Below are 23,485 nucleotides of genomic sequence, written 5' to 3'. Positions count from 1 at the left end.
GAATCACCAGTTAGGAGGCAGATCACACGCTGTGCTTCTGCCCATCACCTATTGCGAAAACTGGGGCCTCAGGGTTCCAGAAAGAAGAGCCAGTGCCAAAAGCAGGTGTTCCCAAAAGAGGAAGTGGTCTCAGAAAGATAGCAGTAGAGATCCTGGAGGCGGGGGAGGATCCTGAAGATCAGGGAGATGCACGGAGACAAATGCCAGGGGATGCCTACGGACCTTGGCCTCTAACACCTGAGCGGTATCTACAAGCCTGCTGCACAGCACGAAACAACACAATTTTCTGGCCCACCTCCCCAGACCAGCAGTGATCTCCCTAGTGGGAAGAGAAGTTGAGACCTAGTGAACATAATGCTGGAGGGGAGAGGGGGGGCAGTGTGTGAAATGATCAAGTAGGGTAAAAGCCGCAACCTCATTGGTTCTTAAATTAACCCTGGCACCCATATCTGCTATGCGCTGTCGTTTACTCCGTCTCATCCATGACAGCAGCACAAGTTTACTGCCTACACCCATTTTATGACTAGCTGAGACCTGATACGCAACTTACAAGATGATTCATGCAGCATGATTGAGCCCTCTTTCCTGGAGATGGCTGAACACCTGCCTGCTGATGGGAAAGAGTGAATGAATTCCTTGTCTTGCTCTGCTTGCACACGTGGCTCTTGCTTTATCTAGGAAACTGTCTTTATCTCAACTCACAAGTTTTCTCACTTTTACCCTTCTGATTCTCTCCCCCTTCCCACTGGGGCGGGAGTGAGTGAGCGGCTGTGTGGTGCTTAGTTGCCAGCTGGGGTTAAACCACGACAGTCCTTTTTGGCACCCAACGTGAGGCTCAAAGGGTTCAAGATAATGACAGATTTGATTGGAATGTGGTAGATCAAACTTGTAGCTGTTATTGTTGTTTAGCTATTAATTGATAGGCTCCCGTGCTTGCCATGGGTATTGCTTGCCTTACTGTATATTACAGTCTAGTGCTCATTAGTGGCTGTTTTTTGCTTTCGCTGCTTGCTGTACTGCAGTACTGCTTATCATCTTACTCTGATGTGCCTGAGAACATTTTGATAACAGCAATGGCGATGTGCCTGGGCTGGCAGATGGCCAGGGCATCGCCGCTGAGTGCTACTGTGCCGGACATGTTAGAACTTCAATACGAACCGGAGTCAAAGGCAGTCAAGTGGTATGCCGCAATTGATATCGCTAATGCGTTTTGCTCAATCCTTTTGGCGGCAGACTGCAGACCACAGTTTGCTTTCACTTGTAGGGGCCTCCAGTACACCTCGAACCGACTGCCCCAGGGGTCGAAACACAGCCCCACCATTTGCCATGGACTGATCCAGACTGCACTGGAACAGGGTGAGGCTCCAGCACAGCTGCCATACATTGATGACATTGTCATATGGGGCAACACAGCAGAAAAAGGTTTTGAGAAAGGGAAGAAAATACTCCAAATCCTTCTGAAGGCCGGTTTTGCCATAAAACAAAGTCAAGGGACCTGCACAGGAGATCCAGTTTTTAGGAATAAAATGGCAAGATGGACGTCATCAGATTCCAGTGGATGTGATCAAGAAGATATCAGCTATGTCTCCACCAACTAGCAAAAAGGAAACAGAAGCTTTCTTAGGTGTTGTGGGTTTTTGGAGAATGCATATTCCAAATTACAGCCTGATTGCAAGCCCTCTCTATCAAGTGACCTGGAAGAAGAACAATTTCAAATGGGGCCCTGAGCAACGACAAGCCTTTGAACAAATTAAACAGGAGATGGTTCATGCAGCAGCCTTTGGGCCAGTCTGGGCAGGACAAGATGTAAAAAATGTGCTCTACACCACAGCCAGGGAGAACAGCCCCACCTGGAGCCTCTGGCAGAAAGCACCAGGGGAGACTCGAGGTTGACCCCTAAGGTTTTAGAGTTGGGGATACATAGATCCAAGGCCGCTATACTCCAACTGAGGAAGAGATATTGGCAGCATATGAAGGGGTTCGAGCTGCTTCGGAAGTGGCTGGTACTGAAGCACAGCTCCTCCTGGCACCCCGACTGCTGGTGCTGGGCTGGATGTTCAAAGGGAGGGTCCCCTCTCCACATCATGCAACTGATGCTAGGTGGAGTAAGTGGGTCGCACTAATCACACAACAGGCTTGAACAGGAAACCCCAGTTGCCCAGGAATCTTGGAAGTGATCATGGACTGGCCAGAAGGCAAAGATTTCAGAATATCACCAGAGGAGGAGGTGATGTGTGCTGGAGAGGCTCCACACTGGGCACCAAAAAGGACTGTTGTGGTTTAACCCCAGTTGGCAATGAAGCACTGCACAGCCACTTGCTCATTTGCCCCAGGTGGGATGGGGGACAGAATTGGAAGAGTAGAAGTGAGAAAACCCGTGGGTTGAGATGAAGACAGTTTAATAGGTAAAGCAAAAGCCACGCATGCAAGCAAAGCAAAACAAGAAATTAATTCACTCCTTCCCATCGGCAGGCAGGTGTTCAGCCATCTCCAGGAAAGCAGGGCTCCATCACACATAACGGTTACTTGGGAAGACAAATGCCATCATGCCAAACATCACCCCCTTCCTCCTCCTTCCCTCAGCTTTATATGCTGAGCATGATGTCATGTGGTGTGGAATATCCCTTTGGTCAGCTGGGGTCAGCTGTCCCGGCTGTGTCCCTTCCCAACTTCTTGTGCACCCCCAGCCTGCTCGCTGGTGGGGTGGGATGAGAAGCAGAAAAGGCCTTGACTCTGTGTAAGCGCTGCTCAGCAGTAATGAAAACATCCCTGTGTTATCAACAGTGTTTCCAGTACAAATCTAAAACATAGCCCCCTACTAGCAACTGTAAAGAAAATTAACTCTACCCCAGCCAAAACTAGCACAACTACTTTGTCCCATAACTTCCATATTCTACAACTAATCCTTACTACAGATCTTCTGTGCTGCAGTGCTGTAGCAAGAAAGATGAGGACAGACAAGGAGAAACATCACAAGAACCCTGGGGACATGCCTTCCTGCCTAGGTTTATCCTGTAAAATTATTGTGTGAGGCAATATAAAATCTAGCACTGCAAAGCTCTGCAGATGAAGGCAGGCCCATAAGGACACCTGAAGCACGACAGACATTAGGACAGGCTCTGAGGATTGTAAAAACAACAGCTAGAAAAGGCTATGCTTTATAAGCAACCACAGAGCAAAATAACCAGAAGCTGCAAAACTCCTGCAAATGCAGAGAATTACTGGTGACAAGGGAACATGCCCTTCCCCCTTCTGTACCTGCCATGACTGCCTGGCTGCTCCCAAGCGTTTGAAGAATGAGCTGAAGCTCTCTGACTGCTGCAGCTGCTTCTTCCCCACAGCACATATCAGGCTCCATAACAACCTCCATGAGGCCGACTCCTATCAGGGAAAGAGACAGGAGATTTCAACAATAGCTTTTGATCTTGGCATATTAGAGTGCGACTGGCTAAACACATGAAAGCACTTGGGCTTTTTTTGAAAAAAATAAACCCCCATGTATTATTTAGTAACTGTCACTATGGGCCTGGCTGCAGATTGCCACAGAAACTTTTCCTGTTTTTTTAAAGGAACAGACAAACGGCAGACAATCCTCCACCCTTTCATGACGTGCAGATTAGAAGGACAGTTTCCTCTTCTGTCTTTCTCTAGAAGAACTCCCATTTAAAGTCAATCTGATTCCAGATTCAATTATCTTGAACTAATTTTGGAACAGACAGAACTGTAAACAGATGTAGTCTAGTTTTTAGCTTCAGGATCCAGCTTTCAAAGAATATGAGCAGCCACAGCCGTTAACTTCAATGGACACCGGAACACTGTGTCCCAGTTAGGCTTGGCCATCCAGGTTGCTGCCCATGGTGTATGCTAATTTGTTCACTCCGTTTACAATTTCGAAGTTTAAAAATAAAATCTACATTTTTTCAAAGCTAATAATTAAAAGAAACATCTGACTCATGCACTGACAAATTCCAACAGCTGCTCCTTCTATACACAAACTTGATTCACTAGGTCTGTGATATTTTATTTTTTTTAAACAACAAGGCATACAGTGGCAAGAGCTTAAATAGTTGAGTGGCTGTTTGTGACTGACACATACAGTTTTGAGCAAACTGGAGCCAACAGATTTCTAACTTGCTATTGCCAACTGCCATCAACCAAAGCAATGGGAAAGGTCCACTGACCATTAAAAAGTTAAAGTATTCCCCTGCTTCAAGTGTAATGGTCATTTTTATGAATTTTTATTTTCAAGGAGAGAGACATCGGGCTGTTTTTATTTTCCACCTGTTCCCTGTCACCCATTTACCTTTCAAGACTCATCTTACACAGAAAGGAGGAGAAAAATAGGAAAATAATCCAAGCCTACCAGCCCTATTCAAGTCAACGAGAGTCTGGCTCCTTGTGTCATCGTGGAGACTCTTTCCACTGTCTTGCTCCAACTGAATTTGTTTAATCCTCACAGTTTTGGTCACCATCTGGCTCATTTTGTTGTCTATGCAGAGACTGTATGACAGACTTCCATTCACTGCAATAGGAACTCGTTGCTGAGTGATTTGATAGCCAGCCTGTCAACAAAATTAGATTTATACTCAAATAAAACATTCACTTTTCAGAAAGCAGCAGCATGGCCAAGTGCAAATATTATAGACTAAGAACAAAACTGAAAATGCAACATCTTCCACAGTGACCTATATAAGAGGATAGAACACATGCACATGTAAATTCAGAAGTTATTTGGCTTAGCTGGAAAGGAAGCAAGCTAGAAGATGGGTCTAGAATTCGACATAACTGTGAGAAGCTGGCAGTCTGGAAAAAATAAGAGCACTCCTCAATACAGGCAAGTATAAGATACTATACTAATGCTGAAATAATCAGTAATCAACTGCACAACCACTTGCCAAGGATGACATAAATTTCACTGATACTCCCTTGGGGCAGGAAATGGACTAGAAGATGTTCTTCCACGCCTGTGGTTCCGTGATCATGTTGAATCTCGTCTGAAGCCAGTTACCGTACCTCCATCCCCAAGCTGGGACTATCACTCATCTTCCCATCAGGCTGAATATCTCTCTCTGCCTGTTTAGAACTTTACTCATTAGAGGGGAGGAGAGGGAGAGGGAAGGGGGGGGAGTGTGGAAATCAAGAAAATGAGAAAGTTCAATTTCATTAATGTAGCAACTTAAAAGATAGACACTGCAACCCCATGTAAGGCACACAGCTGATAAATGCTACCTCATGCCTGGGACTCCACTCAAAGGGAAAACTGCTAGCCAGAGAAGGGGCTGCCAGTGACAAGGTATTGGAATAACTGCAATGATGTAAAAACACAGAAGTGAATCAATTCCTCTGTTGACGTAGGGTCCCCATCTCTTTCCTCCTTCCTAGCCTGCTCATGCTCCCAGTGGTGAGAATTAAAAAAAAAGCCTGACAGATTTTAATGAATGGGGAGGAGCATTTGCATATTTTGCAGGAGGACGAGCTTCCTCTAAAATGTAGAGATGGTGACAGTGCATGGGAATGGAGAACAATGGTCTGGCCCTGTGAACAGCTCAATTTATATATGCAATAAAGTGCATGACCTTCTAGCCATAATCACTATAAGAAAAATAAAATAACTGACTCTATGCAGCCTATGCTAATCACACAGCTCTTCCCATCTCCTAAAACTTCTCATTAAAATGATTTTTTTAAAGCCTGAAATAGTGAGTGACAATAAATAACAAGAATCCTACTTCCCATCCAAAGCCCCATTTTCAGGAGTAACAATAATCCCATTGTCAAATGACCCTAAGAGCTGGATTTATTTTATCTGTTCTATACAGCTCATTAGCCTAAACTCTGCATCTTATTACTGAGTTCCTGACTAGACTGTTTCACTATGAAATGAAGGTTGGGCCATTTATTGTCAGTGCTTGAACTGCAGAAGTCAGCCAGCAGAAAGCCAGAATTACATGTTTCAAGCTAATAAAATGTGTCAGCATTGCCCTGACCAAATTTCCATGCTTATCTGACCAGAGGATCCTGTAACTCATGTCTGCCCACTTAGTGTTGTACACACCTTCTTCCATCTCACTCTTCTCCTCTGAACACATCGATGTGGTTTCTTTCCTATAACAACATTCTTCCATATAGCTTCTACGCAGTAGGCTGATAGCAGCAGACATCACAAGAAGATGAGAGACTGTTTTTCGTTTAACAGCAGAAACACCAAAGGTGGCTTGCAAACAAGTCTGTGATGTTTTTGGTGTTTCTTTATGACGTGTAGAGGAATTTTGAAAGTCAAGTTTATTTCCTGCTATTTCACTTTTTTCTCCTTCAGGAAATGGGCTTTAAGGTAGTTTTACAAGTAAAAAAAAAGTATTGGCAATTCAAACTGCTAAGTTTGTGTTTCACATTCCCGGTAGCTCACTACAGAGCCCCCAACAAAAGGGCCTCTTAATGGCTCACAAATATTAGCAAAGTTATCCCCAGAAACCAAACTAGTAATTACATCAGCTTCACAGAAGAGCCACAAGTTCCCAACCTAGAAGAAAACAGACCAGAAATCTCTTCTGAGATCCAGGTCTCCAGCGGACAACTATAACGTAATTCTCTAAGGTGGGAAGCAATTGTATTTGAATATGTTTTGTGTAACTTCAAAATATTTCCAATGCCTGAACAAAAGAGTGGCAGAGTAAGTAGTCTGGTTAATAATAGAGCAGCTCTACACTTTAATTTGGGACCTGAGAAATCTCCCACTCTGCTTCTCTGGATGTCCGGGACACCCCACCTAAAGAGAGGATAAGCTAACACGCCTGATCTTTCTCAGATAAAACAGAAACAGATTTTTTTCTTTTAATGCAGTCATCAGATCTTCAACCCAAAATCAGAGGAAGTAAAACTAGGGTCATCCCTTTGACAGCTTAGTGTTAAAATGAACATTCAGAACAAATAAGCTGACAGAAAAAAAAAACCATGTTTAAAGTTAGAAAGGTTTAATTTCATTAAAATAGAGAAAAAGGCTCAAACACTGCTGCATCCTGTTTCAATGACAGAAGTCAGGTTCTTAAATGATTTCAATATTTCTACATCCATATCAAGTGTGGCAAAATGCATTTGACTTCTAGTGACACCTTCTACCAAATATGAAAGCTACCAACAAACCACACCGCAAACACTCAGTTTCTCTTTTTTTTTTTTTTAATTTATTGGAACTACTGACTGAGAAAGTTTTAAAGGGAAATTAAATATTTTTAGGTCCCTAAGCACACACAAAAAAGACACTATTATGTTTATACCACTGGAACCTGTGTTTGTTATATATTCACTTTAAATGAAGGTCTATTATCAGGCTGCTTTTACCCTAACAGACAATTAGTACTAAACACCAGGAACGGAGAACTTAAGGGGCAAAGCAGCTCCAGCTCCCAATTCAATTACACTAAGCTACCGGAATCGTGCAGCTAAGCAAGGAGTCAGCAATCAGAGCAATCATATTCAATCAGTGAGCACCAGGGTACAGCTGTCTATTCATCAGGGCACAGCGCAGCATCCTGGTGGGATGAGCAGAACACTGACTGAAACCAGAAAAAGCATCTCTTCACTCATCCCCTACTGCCACCCGTACTCCAGACTTGTCCTTTCCTACAGTCGTAAAGCGACCAGCTATACTGCATACTTACAGGCAGATCTGCATAGAAATAGTGTTTTCTGTCAAACAAGGACTTCTTGTTTATGCTGCAGTTGAGTGCCAGGCCTGTCATCACTGCTGCTTCTACACATCTCCTGTTGAGAACCTAAGGAAACATGACACATGGTTTTGCTCAGATACTCAGTACGTAACAAATGTGTCTCCCACACGCTGCCTTATATGGAGCATATATTCAATTTTGTTTGCCTTCAGCCACCATTATCTCTCTTTCCTTGTGTGGGTAGTTCTTATTCATCATTAAAGTCGTGGTAGCTACAAATCTGCAGAGCTTTAAGATGAAAAAACAAGCCATTCAGTCGTTTTGTCATGCCACATAAGGAGGCGTGCACTGTTCTGGCTTTCTACTTTTGCCAACAACCAGTACTCTTGCACCCTCCAAGATTCAAAAGACAAATCATAGCAAATGACAATTGACTTGTAACCAGCTGTCAACTCATACTGGGAACTGGAAACACAGGGGATTTGCACTAAGGACTGCAGTGCATTTCAGTAAAACACTTCAGAACATGTGTAACCACAGAACCACAGTGAATTCATGAGTATCTACACATAGATTACAATGCTTTGCTTAACCAGGATAAAATTAAGCACACTTATGTGCTTTGCTAAAACAGAACCAAAGAGACATCAATTGATCCCATGGCTACAAGTATAGATGCATTTCCAGTACCCAGGTAACCTGTGGGATTAAGGTTCTTGTAGAACGCCACATTATCTGAAGACCCAGCAAGGCCTTCATGAAGAGATAAAGGAGTTAAACGCAGTTTCTCACCATGGACCCATCACTGTCAGTGCTATACCCTTTTATCTCCTCAGCAGGGTCAGGATCCAGAGGAAAAAGAAAATTCCACTCCAAAAAGTACTAACGAGCATGTTTCAAAGTTATGTTTTTTTCAAATGTGCTCTCATTAATTTAACAGTTGGTTTAACTAACATCAAATGGATAAAACTGAAAAGAAAAAACAACTGAATTTGTCTTGGTACAACTCTGACATGCTCACACTTACAGTATTTTGCAAGAGGAACAGAACTTTATCCATCTTATTCTGCACTGTACAGCTGCCAAGAAGTCAATTTCCAGCAGGATCATTAAAGGGGCGCATTATGTAAAAGAATCTAGATGACTTCATCTGCATTGACCAGAACATAAAAGGCTTGACAGTATTTACTTTTTATTTTCTCCAGCCTGATTTCTGAAAACAGATTAAGCAGCTGTACATTTCCCATCATCCCATGTCTTCAGCTGGAAAAGGAATCTCTTTGCTTTACTCATCTAATATTTCAAAAATCAAAATAATAAGACAAAATATGAGAAACTCTTCACGTAACAGAAACTTAAAAATCGCTTATACAGACAAGAAATTAAATATTTAAGACATTTAACGAGGGAACTTTCAGATCTTTAGTGTAGCTATATATGGCTAACTAGAACACATCTGTTCGGGCATATTTTATTTATTAAAAAACTTAAAAGATACATAAAGCAAATTTTAAATGAGAAAAAGGGAAGAACAATTTTCCTTTGAAATACTGATCCACAGCAAAATGAACGCAATTAGTCCTGACTGTAATCTAAAGTAAAATTGGTAACTAGAAAATATTAATTTATTTTAGTATCATACCTGCAGTTCATTATATAGTAGATGCTCCTGTCTTCAACAATTGAATGCTTTCAGACAGTACAGATACTTTTTTTTACTGTTTAAGGAAGCTTGTAACAGTGCTAGTCCAATTGTTCAATGTTTAAAATATCATAATATTTCTAAATACACAGGCAAAATTTCCTCCTACTGAAGCCTTATGGCATGATCCCGTTCAGCTTTACAAATTAGGGAGGACAATGGCAGTCAGCCCTTTAACAACTGGTCACCAGAAACCATTAAGGCTCCGTAAGGACTGGGTAGACTCAAAACACCACTGCACCAAAGTAGTGAACTGGTGTCTTGCTGCATTTCCAGATGGTGCAGGGGTTGTGACTGATTGTAACTGGAGAACGAGATAAAACCTAACTCCCGAGTTGCAGTCAGTTAGAGCCTCATAGCACATTCTTCAAACACAAGTGGAGTTTAGCTCGTGATTATACCACAACTACTGCCTTTGACCACTTGCTCTTCAATTTTTGCTTCAAACAAGGCAGAGCGTATCTTACTCATTGCCCTAAGGGATAACACTGTTTTGAGGTTTCTTTTGGTGGCTCTGGGAAAAAACTGGCATAGAAATGCGAAGTATTGATTATTTGCTAAGTAGTATTTAGATGACTGTAATGTGTATGTGTCCCCAGCGTACTGGGTCATACTAGCCAAATCACTGGATATGCACCATTACTCATTCACTAGTGCCACTTCCTGTACTGCTTCTTTATTGATACCTCTGTGGTGACAAGAAGGCATTGCAAAGCAGATCTTTCCCACTATGGCATGCTGAGATGTCTACCACACCAGTCTGCTTCCTCTGCCCTGTTTGACTCGGAAAAAAAAAATCAGGTGACCCTCTACTTCCTCAAAAATCAAAACTTATCTATTTAATATTGCTCCGTTTCTGAAGCGACTACTGCTACCCAGGCCAGTGATCAAGGCTGTGTGCAGAACGCAGAGTTGTTTAAGCAAACTACTACTTTTCCTTCAAACAAACCTAGCTTTTCAAATACTGCACAGTGATAAACATCAATTCGGTATGTAAAACTTCCCATACTAATGACCTAGAATAAGTCCCCCAAGCTTGTTTATGCAGTAAGCTGTTATTAAGTTGACAGCTTTGACTAGCACCAAAGATTTAAATTACTGGCTTGAACTGACAAGCTGCCAGTCTGGTATGTTAGCAAAGTGCTGGCCTTGAAAGCAAGCTATGTAGTTCCTGCAATAACTATGGACAAAACAGAAGAGCCTATAAAGGCTTCTTAAATATTTCTGGTCTTCTAATATGGAAGCATCTCTCCTAGGTATTTATTTAAAGAAATTCCTAGAGAGCTATCACAAAAAGGAAATGCAAATTGTTTGTATTGGAAACTCATGAAAAACCTTAACAATGGCATCGCAACACCAGCACCATTTCCCTTGTAGCTACGCTATCCTGCTAGAGCACCATGGTAACTGAGCGCTAAAGGAATGAAAGAACAATCCAACCAAGATCTCTCTTTTTCTGATACTCGCCTATTCTTTACATCTACTTCACAAGTGGAAAGACTCCTTTTAAAAATTTATCATCTTTATTTGCAGGGTCAGTTTAGTCAAGACCTTGGTTTTAAATACAAGACTATTCAATAGCTATACAAAACTATACACAATACCTTCAACGGCATAAATTCCCACCAAAAGCAATTTTTTAACAGTTTTTTCTTTAACAGCAGGTTTAGTCCTTATATTAACACATTAAAGAAAGCTGGCCCCCTTTTAGGTGAAGACATATGTTTCTATATTTAGTAAATGATCATTTTTACATTTTAAAGAGAGTAGGTATGCAGCTTCTTGCTTTGCTAATGAGTATTATATAGGGTAGGTGAGGAAAAAAAAGAAGAAACATCTAGGTCTCTCTCCTGGAAGAAGTTTATTTTTGCTATCTTTAAAAAACAAACAAACAAACAAACAAAAGTAATCTTTGCCATAACAGTGGCACCCAGGAAGCCTAAGTTATTTAACAAAGTATTCCTTGTACTAAACACAGTAAAATCAAAGTAATTCCTTGGAAATTTTAAAAGTTTTTGATTCTAGGTCACACATTTTAATAAAGTAGATTTCATTCTCTTTTGCTATCTTAAGACCTTAATTCCTACTTATAATCATGAAGAAATCAGCATTAATCAGACAACTACAGGACTGTTTATCTAAAAAACATTTAATTTTACCTCCTTTTCATTCAAAATAACAGCTGGAAGGAGGAAGTAGTGCAATGTACTTAGCCAGCTCTCTGTAGACCAGGCAGTAATCTTTAGAAACCTCTACAGATATATCTAATCATATTTCCCAGTACTCCCATTTCATATCACTCTGATTGTTATTTGCTTCCACTAATGGATATATTCAGTCTTACTATTCTTGCTGCATTAAAACTACCAACTTGCTCCAATATATCGTTCTTTGAAGTGCTATCATAAGTTAAACTTCAAAATAAACTACTCTTGTATCTACTTAGTCCAACTGTAATTGCGACTGTTCAGTCTGACACTGCAGATGAGTACTTCAACGCAGCGTTCTTCCTTGGCATCCTCCCACACACACAGAAGGACGTAACTGTCTTGTAGCTATGCATGTACAGAATGTACATTACAATAAATGCAGAGCTAACCATTTCCCAAATGAGCCATTTATTTCAACAGGTCTACAATCAGACCCCATCCCTCTAAGCATACAGTAAAAATTTAAAAAACAAGCCAACCTAAGTCTTGTCATTTGTTTGGTCTGCAAAGAGCCTGCATGTTCCAAAACCTGAGGTCTCTAACTGCAGGGGAAATTTAAAAAGAAGGCCAGCTTCAGTTTAGGGTCTTCTGCATTTCAGTCCATATACTTCACAGCATATTTCCTGCTTTAATATGAGAATTTTGTTCTTATCCCTAAGGAAAGGGGCAAGAGAGTAGGGGAAGAAGCATCAAACATTTTAAAGTAAGATCTTAGATTAATAGAAAGAGATTCCAGCTTAAGAAAAGAGAACAAAATGGCAACTGAGAAGCTGAAGCAGCAAAGGAATGTCTGGGAGGGGCATTAAATATACCTTAATATATTTTGTAACTTTATCTTTCTGCAGTCTGGTACCGAAGATATATGCTGCTATACAAAACATATTATTATTCCTAACCTTGTCTGGTGGCAAAATCAGCTTACAGTGATGCAACACACACTCATTCAAGTCGTATCTTAAAACCAGGCAACTCTGACTTTTTAAAAAGTACCCAGCTCCCAAGTACATTACTTTATGTGTACTCAAAGAATAAGAGGGCACACTCTCTCAAAGCTGAAGAGCTAGTCTGAGAGCTCATATCACAAGGCTTAGAACTGGAGGAAGCATCTTCCAGCACTAGTGACGACCAGAAAAATCCAGCAGCAGTAGGGAGATATGCTGACCCCTGGGAGTAAGAAAAACAGAAAGATACAAATAGATACAAAGCTATTTAAATACTGACCAACTTCTGCGTTTCTTAGCCCTTTGACACAGGGCTTGCTAAAAAAAACACAGAAGGAAAAATCCATTCAGACCACTGCATGGGCAAAGTGCTCAATGGTCTCAGTGGAATAAATCTGTTTTCTGGGGTGGTAGGGAAGCAGCCAACCCAGTGGCACTGCCCCAAACCAGTGATCTTCGTGTCTCACATCCCATCAGCAGCAGCTAAAACCAAATAAACTTCGCCCATGCAGAACCCGTTCCAAGCAGGAGAACCCACAGGGAAGACAGAACAACACAATGGTCATACAATGGTTCATGATATCCATAATCAGACACTGTTTCTATGGTGTTCCCATCAAGAAGTCCAGTATCTCTCTAACATCCATGCCATCCCTGGTGAAAGCACAGTCTTCTGTGTCTGCCACATGGCTTTTTTTGACCTGTCATAAGGATGCTCCCTCTCTTACGCCAGCTGAAATTTAAACCATTGCTAATGCTATCTGATCCGGGCCAAGTTAAATACAGTAAGATCCACTGAAAACACTTCACTGCTTCTGGAGGTAGGGGACTGAGCAACGGCTAAAACCTAAGTTACAGAACATGATCAAATCCAAAGTCAACCACAGCTTTGAGGTGGACCTTCTGAGACCTTTTTTCCTACACTGAGCTAAAATAAAAAGGCTAAAAAAGGCTTTTAAACATTAATACCATCTGCCTTCTTCAATATAACTAACTTGTTAAATAGAGAAAATTCAGAGCACTTAGGACAGAATAGAGTTTATAAACCAACCCCTGCCCTGTTTATCCTTGCAGATGGTCCTTTGCTTGTAGGCTTGGTGAGGGCCAGCTCTGTGGTTTTCCGAGTTGTAACAAATTCTGACCTTTGATATACACTGACTGTCATCTAACATTTCTAAGTCTTGGCTATCTGCCCTCTGCTCCTTCTTGCAATCTTTGTGTGTCTGAGAGCCCACACTAAATAAACACTGAAAACTTCCAGCCCTTTGCTCTGACTCCCTCATCCCTTCTTCTGCCATTTGCCATCTCCTGAAACATGCTTATTTGCTCCCCAAAGAGGTAGCCATCTTTCCCTCCAGGCTGACCCACATCTCTTAAGAGCGCAACATCCAAATTGAGAGTAAACCAGAAATGGGCTATCACACACAGAGAAAAGAATATACTAATTCAGGAAAACAATGGGCGACACAATGCAATGAGTCTTGCAAAAAGATATTAAGAAAGCAAACTAAAATTCTTTGTTTTTAACAAAGTTGTTCTGGAACAGCAGAACCAACGAAGACTAATTTCCTATACATAATTGTCCTAGTTTCTTTTACCTAAGCAGTGACCTCAACACTCTCGCCTCCATGATTCCCCCCCATCTTCTCCCCATTTCATCAAACATCCCAAATTGAGTATACAGTGTCACAAATATCTGAATAGCAGCAGCCCAAATAAAGCTGAGATCAGTGGGGAGAAGAGACTCAATCACTGATTTCTTGTTCATGCGTTTGCTAATATATTCACAAAAACCTCTACAAACCTAAAATTTTTTGAGGCAAATTTGGCTGAACCTGGCAGTGAATCGCAAAACTAGCGTTTCTGTATAGAATGGCAAGGTGGCTGATAATCAGAGAGAACACAAAGAAAGAAACTAATTTTACCCCAGGAACCAATTACAGCCTAATTGCACCAAGATAAGTTTCAAACAAAATACATAAACCTGACAGTTACGCAACATTACACATCAGACAGCTAACCATGATGAGAACAAAGTCCCAGCCTACAATTATCTGTCATTACTGTTGGACAATGTTTCCTAAACGCCTTTCAATGGAAAAACTCTTCAAAGAAAAAATTGTTAAGAAGAATGAAGAAGCAAGATGTCAGTTTGCAAAGTTAAAACGCTAAGAAATTGGTAGAACCACCATTGTTACAGAAACTTTTGCTTAACAGAGCACTGCTTCCATACACATATATACAATGTATTACCTTGGATTTCCTCAAAGGGAGTCACCTGGAACCAGACTGTTTGTCTACATACTGAGAGAAAATTAAATCAAACAATTCAGGATGCCAGAGCATATATAGTGACTGATAACAGAAGTAATAGAAATTTGTTCCAAAAAAGCCACTCACGGTTTGAACTTAAAATGAAATTCCCAGCCCACTGAGAAAAACTACTGCAAAAAGCTAGTGTGCGTTTCAGCAGCAATTTCAGACTGAATCCAAAAAGGGGGGACACTGATCTGTCTACTTGTCATGTAATGGTTGTGCTGTCCAAAAGTATCAAAGATGGCGCAATAACTGCAGTAACAGAACTGTGTGAAAGAAAGGAAACAAGATACTGCAAACTCCTGCTCCTCACTAAGAAGTAGAAAAATATCTGTATAAAGCAAATGGTAAAGCAATAAAAAAAAACCCAACACAAAAGGAGATAAGAGAAAATACATAGATAACATCACTGATCCATTGACGGATCTACTGAAATAGGTGATAGCAAGATGTTTTATCAACTCATTGCCGTTCTAACTGGCAAGTTTACATCAGCCAGAGGGACCTGTTAAGGATGAACAGGAAAGCCAACACAAACAACAAAAAGAAAGAGAGCTCAATAGGTAGCACAGTTACTGAGGTGCTAAGGAGACAAAGCCCTACGGGAATTGTTAGCCTTGACAAAAAGATTAAAACACCCAGAATGAGTGTCAGAACTTCTCACAAATAAATGAGACATAGCAAAAAGCAAGAGAAAACCTTACAGGGGACTCCTTCAAAGCTTGAGAGAAGAGCAACAAATGTCACCAAATACTTCAAAGCACAAAAGCAGAGGTGTCTCCAGAAAAATGGCATTTACAGCTAAGTATGAAATGAAGTTGAGCTAAGCAACTGCAGTAACTGAGGAAGTATAACACTTCTCAGCCCCCACTGAAGGAGATCAGTTCCACAGGTAACCCTGGGGCTTTGAATGATCCTACGAAAGAGAAAGAAATAGAATGAGGAACAACCCCCACCATAACCCAGCCCTGAAAGTTGCCTGAAGCAGGCCTCCCTCATCTTTCAAAGACTTCTTCTGACCAGTACAACAGCGTTGAACTGATTAACAGCTTGAAATTATGTAGGCAGGCTTTAATCCATCATGCACTCAGAAATTTAAGGGTCTATGAACTGCAAAGGCATTCTCAGCGAGCAATGGTTTGAAAGCCTATTTCACTCCCCTAGTTTTTTTCTAAATTATGTTGGATTTTCTTTTTAGAGGCTTATTGGGACTGCAAGTCCAGCAAGCTGGGACTGTATGAGCAACAAAGGACTGTTAACCACTGATGATACATGTCGCAAACCCAAATATTATCAGGAAAGAAAGGACTGTAACAGAAAGGTACCATCAATTTCTAAGAAAATATCTCCTTTTTTCCCCCTAAGTACAATTATCACAGTTTTACTGAAAGAAGTAACAAGCAGTTAAAGTGAACCTAGACATAAGAAAATGGTTTAAAACAAGCATGAACTCTCTTTTTCCTTCAGGTACTGCCATTAATTTATTTTTAGAGGAGAGCTCACGGATACAACAACCTAGGCATCACGTGGCTTCAAAGAAAAGAAGAAAATTTATGTAACGGAAGCTAAACCAGCATGCACACAAAGATGGGAAGATTGTCCAGTTCCCCAAGAAAGGTGCGTGCAATTAAAAATGTAGTTATCAAAAGTCAAGCTAAGAAGCAGATTTTTTTCAAAGCGAACTAGTACAAGAAGGCAGTAAATTCATATGCATGCCAGCAGGAATGTCAAAACAAAACTGAAATCACAAGTTGGTAAAGCAGCTGTTGCAATCACCATATTTAACAGGCACAGGGTATCAAAAAACCTAGTTTCAAGCTGTAAAGTATAAATTCTGGTCTCAAATGCTGTTTCTGTTCCAATATGTATAGCTGACAGGCAGATCCACCAAAATCTCACACAAACCTCTCGGTGCCTTTGAAAGCAAATGCATCAGGTAAATTCTGTATATTAATAACATCTAAAATTCATCATAAGGTCTGATAATCTATCACCCAAGACATCTGGAAAAACACTGGGTATCTGCCACTGCCAAGGATGGATGCCATGTCAATATAGGAAGGGCAACTAAAGCACCCTCTACATCCCCAAACTGGGTGTTAAACCTGTCACGTCCCTGGGCAGCTATCTCAACAGCGCAGCACTGCTGGGTGGGGAAGGCAACAGCATGATACAAGTGCTCTCTGGTACTGCAGAGTGTTGCAGTGACATTCCTCAGCTTTGGAGAAGTCAGAGTTTGGAATTTAAGTTGCCAGTGATGCAATACCAGAAGGAACAAGGGCTAATAGCTGTTCTAGCCCTGCTTTCTTCCATGAAAAGGCAGATCTGGTTGCCTGACTGTCATTACACAGGTGAGAGAAGATACAGTAGGACCCAAATGCTTCCTTCTAACACTACAGAGGGAAAACTAAAGGAGTTTAAAACAAGAGGATATGAAAATGTCAATATAGAATAGCAGCAATGAGTGAGTTGTCAAGCCTTCAAGGACGTCCAGTGGAGCAGGAAAAAATTGTATATTCAGATAAAATCATGCATCTCACATGATATTCTACAGCGATGTTCAACACAGATCTTACTCTGTTTCTTGAGGTCAGAAGGTATTTATCTTTTCTTCATTAGAAAGAGAGCTTGATCATTACCAAGTGTTTCCAAAAACTCTATCTTAAAAAAAGATAAAACAGATGCTGTTCACACGGTGAAGAGAATGAAATTCAAATGCATGAGAAGGTGTCAAAAATTTCAAAATACTTAAGACTGTATGGCTAACATTCATTCAAATCTTATTAATTTAAACCTTGGTTATGTAAATCCTAGATTATTTCTTAGCACACTTGCCAACAAAGAAACAGGATCGGGCTTACACTTTAGTCATGCAGGAGACAAACGTAAAATGTGCATCTTTTTGTGTGATTAGGAACAAAGACTGTAAGCACAGACAAAAAGGTTTCAGCCTTTAGCTACTACATCTACCATCTTATTTCTGTGGCTGAGCTATAATTAACCTTTAGTCAGCCACCTCAATCATGAGAATAGATAATCATGGATTCTCTGTGAGCCCAGTCTTATCTTTATAAACCTTTATAAAGATTCTCAGAATTTTCAAAGAGGATGAATCAGACTGGGAGTGCAACCATCTTTACGGATCCTCAGAAGAATTTTAGATCAATCTGCAGGTATGACGCACTATATGCAACCACGTGTAGCATAAAACTTGCTTCGTAACTTGGTGTCTTTAGAGGACCTGTTAAGATCATTGCCAAGTCCTTTCACCAGGTAAAAAAAAAAAACAGGCCTTTGCACATTTCGTTACATGAAATGCAATGTATGTAGTCATATGCAGTCCCAAAGAAAGGAGATCCCTACAGTAACTTGAGTAAGATGCTATCTGGTCTAGTGGTAAGGGGCTCCATCACCACAGGGCACAAAAAGTGTGCACAGTAGCATGGGATGTGCCGTCTAGTCTCACTACTTCTAAATCTACTTTTTAAATCAAAGCTTTGCCACAGCATTTTTTCTGTCTCATGCCAAACAGAAGTGCACATGCATAGCTGTTCATGCCTGCAGCTGTCTCTCACAGGCACATTATGAGAGCAGCACAGTGAAATGGCCATGACATTAACCCTGTGATGGTCCTCCTAAGGTCTACTTGCAGCAGAAGCATAAAATAAGCTGTATTACAGTACAGGAAGAAAATATAAAGAGGAAAGACGGAAGAGGGCTAAACACAATCTTCTAGTTTCCCCTCTCCTGTGCAGAGCACAGCAAAAGCTCGCGCTCACACTCATCAGTGACTCAGAAATGTATAGCTACCAGAAAAGCACCCTTTAGCACCATTCTTTCTGGTCTTGTTGTTAAGCAGCAAATACTAGCATGGTTGTCTATCACAACCATCTCCTGGTGCCACAGTAAATTTAAATCCCTGTGACATTGAAAACTGCCCCTATAATTCTCAGTTTGTAACAGCAGTTACCCTCTGCTACAGACAGCACCACTACTGTATTAAAACTTTGCTCCTGTTTTTTTCATTTCTCAACAAAAAAAAGGAGTCAAAAGGAAAGGCCAAATATTTACCTTCTAAAGAGACTTATTAGGCAATAATCTTAACATTTGTTAAAGTGTTGGTTTTGGTTTTTTTTTTTACAAACACTTGGAAATTTTCAAAAACTACCTTCCGTCTTTCAAAATCCACCAAAATCCAGTTCTACTTCAGATACTATTGCCATATACAAACACATATAATTATTTCAAGAAAATAAGCCCAACTGTTTGATTCCAGAACAAACATTGGTCTCTAACATTAATTCCTGTGCAGCAAGTACAACGGGAAAATAAAGCTATGACTACTGACTGGATTTTGTATCACATTCTAACATGCAAGAACATGTATTTTGTAACATTCACTTTCAACTCTATTTTCACCAGTACTACAGTGAGAAAAATCTTTCTTCTCTTTGTATAGATAAAAGCAGCTGGTAGAAGCTAACATAGCATCACTACTTTTAAATTAACCTAACCATCCTACTTTTTGCTTCTCAGGTGCAGTTATATTCTCTGCCAAAGCTCTCATGTACTGGGGTTTTCTCACAAAGGTCATATCAAGCCTCATTTGTCACGCACTTTAACAGAGGAAAAAGCCCCCCCCCCCCCCCCGATAAATAGTAATGTACATAAAAATGAAACTTTTCATAAATACACAGATTTGTTCATTCAAGAACAGTTTTTCTACTTGACTGAAGATAAGCATTAGACAATTTATCAGGATTTCTGTGCATTAACAAATATTAAGTAGAAGGTCTAAAACCAAAATCTTGAACCCTTTTAAGTTTTGTGACTATTAACTCCCTAACCTAGCCCTGCCCCCAAATGAAAGGAACTCATTTTCCTTGTTTAAGTCTAACTGGATTCTTCTAAAACCAAACGATTGCATAAGATTCCCATTCTCTCTGGAAAGTTTTCAAAATTTCCATATAGTTAGATCTGAAACTCAGCCCTGAATTGCCACTGAGACCAGAGTGAAGTCCAAATTTTATCAGCATCTAAACTTCACTTTCTTAGGTTTCAATACCTTGGCAAATACAGAATGAATATATCAACTAATTTCTCTTTTTAAGGATCACACAGCATATACCAAGACCCTAGAAATCCAGCCATAAGTTAATTATCAATTTCAGAATATTATTTAAGGTTGTATTATGGTGATGAAAAGCTTCCAATAAATTAAAAAAATACATCTGCAACTGGAATTCAAACTTCCACTCTAATAAATATACTCAGTGAAAGACATTTGCATTAACTAATTTGACCCCATTATAGTCTCTGCATGCTTGTTGCATGAGGCAATGCTAAGTCTATTCAATATTTATTTTCACTGTATAGTAATAGCTTGTTATACTTTTTAAAGTATTATTTTTATATTGAACTTGTTAGATTCACAGAGAATTCTACAGCAGTACTGTCATAGCCATCACAAAGTTATAATTAAGCTGTGACTTCACAAATTTATTACGTTGTCACTGACAAATATCATTGCTAAGTGCTAGCTAGCTGTTCTGACTTATTAGTCCACAATGTCTCAGACAGATTAATTTTTTTTTAAATAATTGTTTTGCTCTGGAAATAGGAATACCTCACACTTTCCTAAATCAGAGACTTTCTACTTAGGAAGCAAAGTACCTCCATAGTGAGATGTTCCAAATGGCAAATGACAGCTACATAAACAAACATATGGCAAAGTAACATCAAATGGCCACTATGGAAATCTAAGATGTCTTTCTCTCATAGGATTTTAAGTATCTCTCATATTTAACGAATTTCCTGTGTGGCATACTAACCAAACACACCCACTCTGGCCTCAGAGAAATACCGCAATTCATTCAGTATGTTGAAGAGACACTCATTTTTTTCCTTTGCAGAGGATATCAAGTATCTGTAGTGATAACTAGGGCGTGAGTAAACTGACAAGAAATAGTACGAGGCATCTCATGTTATCAAACAACCAGAAAATAGAAAAAATATGTAAAAGTAGTTCTCTAGTTAAATCTTGGGAAGAACAAAATATTAGAAACATACTCAAAGTTGTCTGACATTAATCCAGATATAAATTAAGTTGAAGCATAACTTACTGGTAAAGTTCCTGGTAAAGAAGCATCAAAGAACGATACCAAAGAGTTAGGAGGTGCTGCAAACTGGACTTGGGAACCAGAAAAAAGTTTTGAGTTGGAACTGATCTGTGCATGAATTTCCAGACCCACAACTGGTACCCATGGAGCAAGACTGAAAAGGAAAGAGGAGAAGAGAAATGCAATTTAAATATAGATGACATTAAACCCCACAACCATCTAAAAATACAAGAATTAATAATTTTTCATTTATTCTTTTAACAAAAATTAAACTGTAATTGTAAAAAAAAAAATAAATGACGTTGTGAATCTATCTACGGTGTAATCGCAAAAGTTGTGCCGCAATACTGGAGAACTGAGACTAATTGACAATATATATGGAGGGGACTGTATGGCAAAGTGTCTTCATTATATACGGAAAACAATGCTGTAAAAAATAAAGGTAATGGTCTGAAACTTTTAACTTTTCCTTACATGAGAAATCTTAGAGAAATTAATGAGGCAAACTTGCATGTTGGATGAACCCTAATTTGGTACCTTGTGAAAATCACAAAATCATCATAAATATCTATTACTTCTCAGGTAGTTTGATAAATCTCCAACAGACAGGTGGCATAATAAATTATGTATTCTTTGTCAGCTAGTCACTTGCATTCTGGGAAAGGTGGCTCTCCAGAGCAATGTTAGTAGCATATTAGCATAAACATTAGTAATCTGGTAATAGAGAAATCATCATTTCAACTAGAGAGCTACTGCTCTCTGAACATACTCCACAGAATAAAGCAGCTCCGTATGATCTAAAAAGTAATTGCAATTCTCACATCCATAACCTTTTTATGGACAAGAGAAAAAGGTCACCTTTACAGTATGAATTGCTTGACAGTTTCTGTAAGTAATTATCTGGCCTTGTACAAATGAAGTGGCACAAATAATATTTCAGTGGTGAAATCACATTTCTATGGCAGAATACTTCAGCAGTATAAGTACCCAGATACCTACAGGAGATAAGCGAGCTATGGAAAAACATCAAACAAATATATCAAGTACAGTGTTCCTTCCAAAGGTGAACATAATACATTGCCATGATTTTAGTTCTCTGTCTGCCCTCCAACTGCTGAGGACATCGCTACAAACACCAAACTAGTGATGCAGACGCCACTTTTATCGCTGCTTTAGGAAGAATATTATCATAAAGGATTAAAGTTCAGATGTTTAAAGGAGCCAATACATTTTCTTTCACTGAAACATAGTATTTTCTTTGGTATTTTCAACTATTCATAAAAATACCTCAAGGTTTAGAAAAAGAGTTGGGTTTTTTTAATTTTGGAGGCCAATTTATTTCATTGTTTCCTGTATTCATTAGAGATGCATCCCTGTCACATCATGGCATTAAAAACTACATAAGGCTTTGCTCAATCAGCGTGTTGGCTTACACTCAGATAAAAAGGTAGGTGCATCAGTCAGTCCTTGAGTCCTACTAACAACACTGATGAGGAACCTGGAGTTTCTTGCCATGTTCGTTCAAGGTTTATATTTATTTGTGTCTCTAAGGAATCAGCAGCATACTTCTGCCAGTGTCTGCATAACTTCACTTAGGTGATCAGTCGTGCAGAGAGAAACCTGAATCTCACCAGAGAACACCAAAGCTTGTACATGCCATAACTTTCAGTTGCAACAGGAATAAAATGCTCCGTTCCAGGCACACTGTCAAATTTTCATATTTCTCCACTGGAAGAACAACCCTTCAAATGCAAAATTGGTGCAGGCCTTGCTGCTTGTACTCTGAAGACATAAATGCTAACCTTTTCTGATTTGCTCGCATTGTGTGGGCATCCTACCACAGCCAAACGTGTCAAAGTGACAACAGCCCTCCTGCACAGACAAACACTGCTTTGGGGGTTTCTGGGGGGCGTGTGAGATAAATGCGAGCTGAGACGGTGCTGCCAGCCATCAGCAAGCTGCAGAAGCCTTACACCGCTCAGAAGACGGTATTTACAGCGGGCCCGGCCGCTACCACCTCGCCCTCTGCTTGTCACACAGTAACGGCACCTCCAGGGCCCGACACGCCGGCGCCGCCCAGCTCCCGCAGCCGCTGCGCTCGGGCCCAAGCCCGACGGCCCGAAACCGGGCCCGGCCCCCACCCTGCGGCTACGCCCTGAGGGCGGGATGCCCCGGCGGAGAACCGGCTCCACCGGCCCCTCTCCCCGCGCCGTCCCGGCACCGTACCCGCTCTTCCCCGCCGGCACCGCCCCGCCTCTGGCGTTACAGGCGACGGACCGCTGCCCGCGGGGGGCGGGACCGGGACCCCCGGCGCCGCGCTGCCACGCCCGGCGCCAGACCCCACCGCACCCCCTCGCCACCGCCGCTGCCGCCATTTTGCCTTGCGCGCCGCTGAGAGGCTCCCGCAGCGCCCCCTGGGAAATGTAGTCCGGCGTGCGGGAATGGCCGCGCCGAGCGGCGGGTTGGGGGGGACGGACTACAACTCCCGCCAAGCCCCTCGCCTTGGCTCCGCCCCCCGCCTTGGCTCCGC

The 23,485-nt window shown here is 40.9% G+C and overlaps 1 protein-coding gene across 6 annotated transcripts in view; it reads right to left on the bottom strand.

Annotated features, from left to right (window-relative positions):
* The window catches only part of GATB (glutamyl-tRNA amidotransferase subunit B), a 44,764-nt gene extending 21,429 nt beyond the window's left edge, over nucleotides 1-23,335 (bottom strand). For 4 of the 6 annotated variants that reach the window (XR_015699666.1, XM_087736438.1, XM_087736440.1 and 1 more), the window contains exons 1-5: nucleotides 23,182-23,335; nucleotides 20,959-21,109; nucleotides 7,659-7,772; nucleotides 4,364-4,562; nucleotides 3,259-3,381 (exon numbers count right to left, since the gene is read on the bottom strand). Coding sequence is in view for 5 of the 6 variants with exons in the window: in XM_087736438.1 (XP_087592564.1) it covers nucleotides 3,259-3,381; nucleotides 4,364-4,562; nucleotides 7,659-7,772; nucleotides 20,959-21,109; nucleotides 23,182-23,330 (736 nt within the window). In the remaining variant the exon portion in view is untranslated. Of the gene's footprint in view, nucleotides 1-3,258; nucleotides 3,382-4,363; nucleotides 4,563-7,658; nucleotides 7,773-20,958; nucleotides 21,110-22,757; nucleotides 22,793-23,181 lie in introns of those variants that run through there. The other 2 variants (XM_087736441.1, XM_087736439.1) reach the window with 2 other exon arrangements.
* Between the last annotated feature and the right edge of the window lie 150 nt (nucleotides 23,336-23,485).

This window comes from Nipponia nippon, unplaced genomic scaffold (assembly GCF_047370975.1).
Source record: "Nipponia nippon isolate SJK-2023a ecotype South Korea unplaced genomic scaffold, ASM4737097v1 scaffold_6, whole genome shotgun sequence".
NCBI classification, from domain to species: Eukaryota; Metazoa; Chordata; class Aves; order Pelecaniformes; family Threskiornithidae; genus Nipponia; species Nipponia nippon.
The sequence above is the reverse complement of the archived record's forward strand: the minus strand, read 5'-3'. Positions and strand labels throughout refer to the sequence as shown.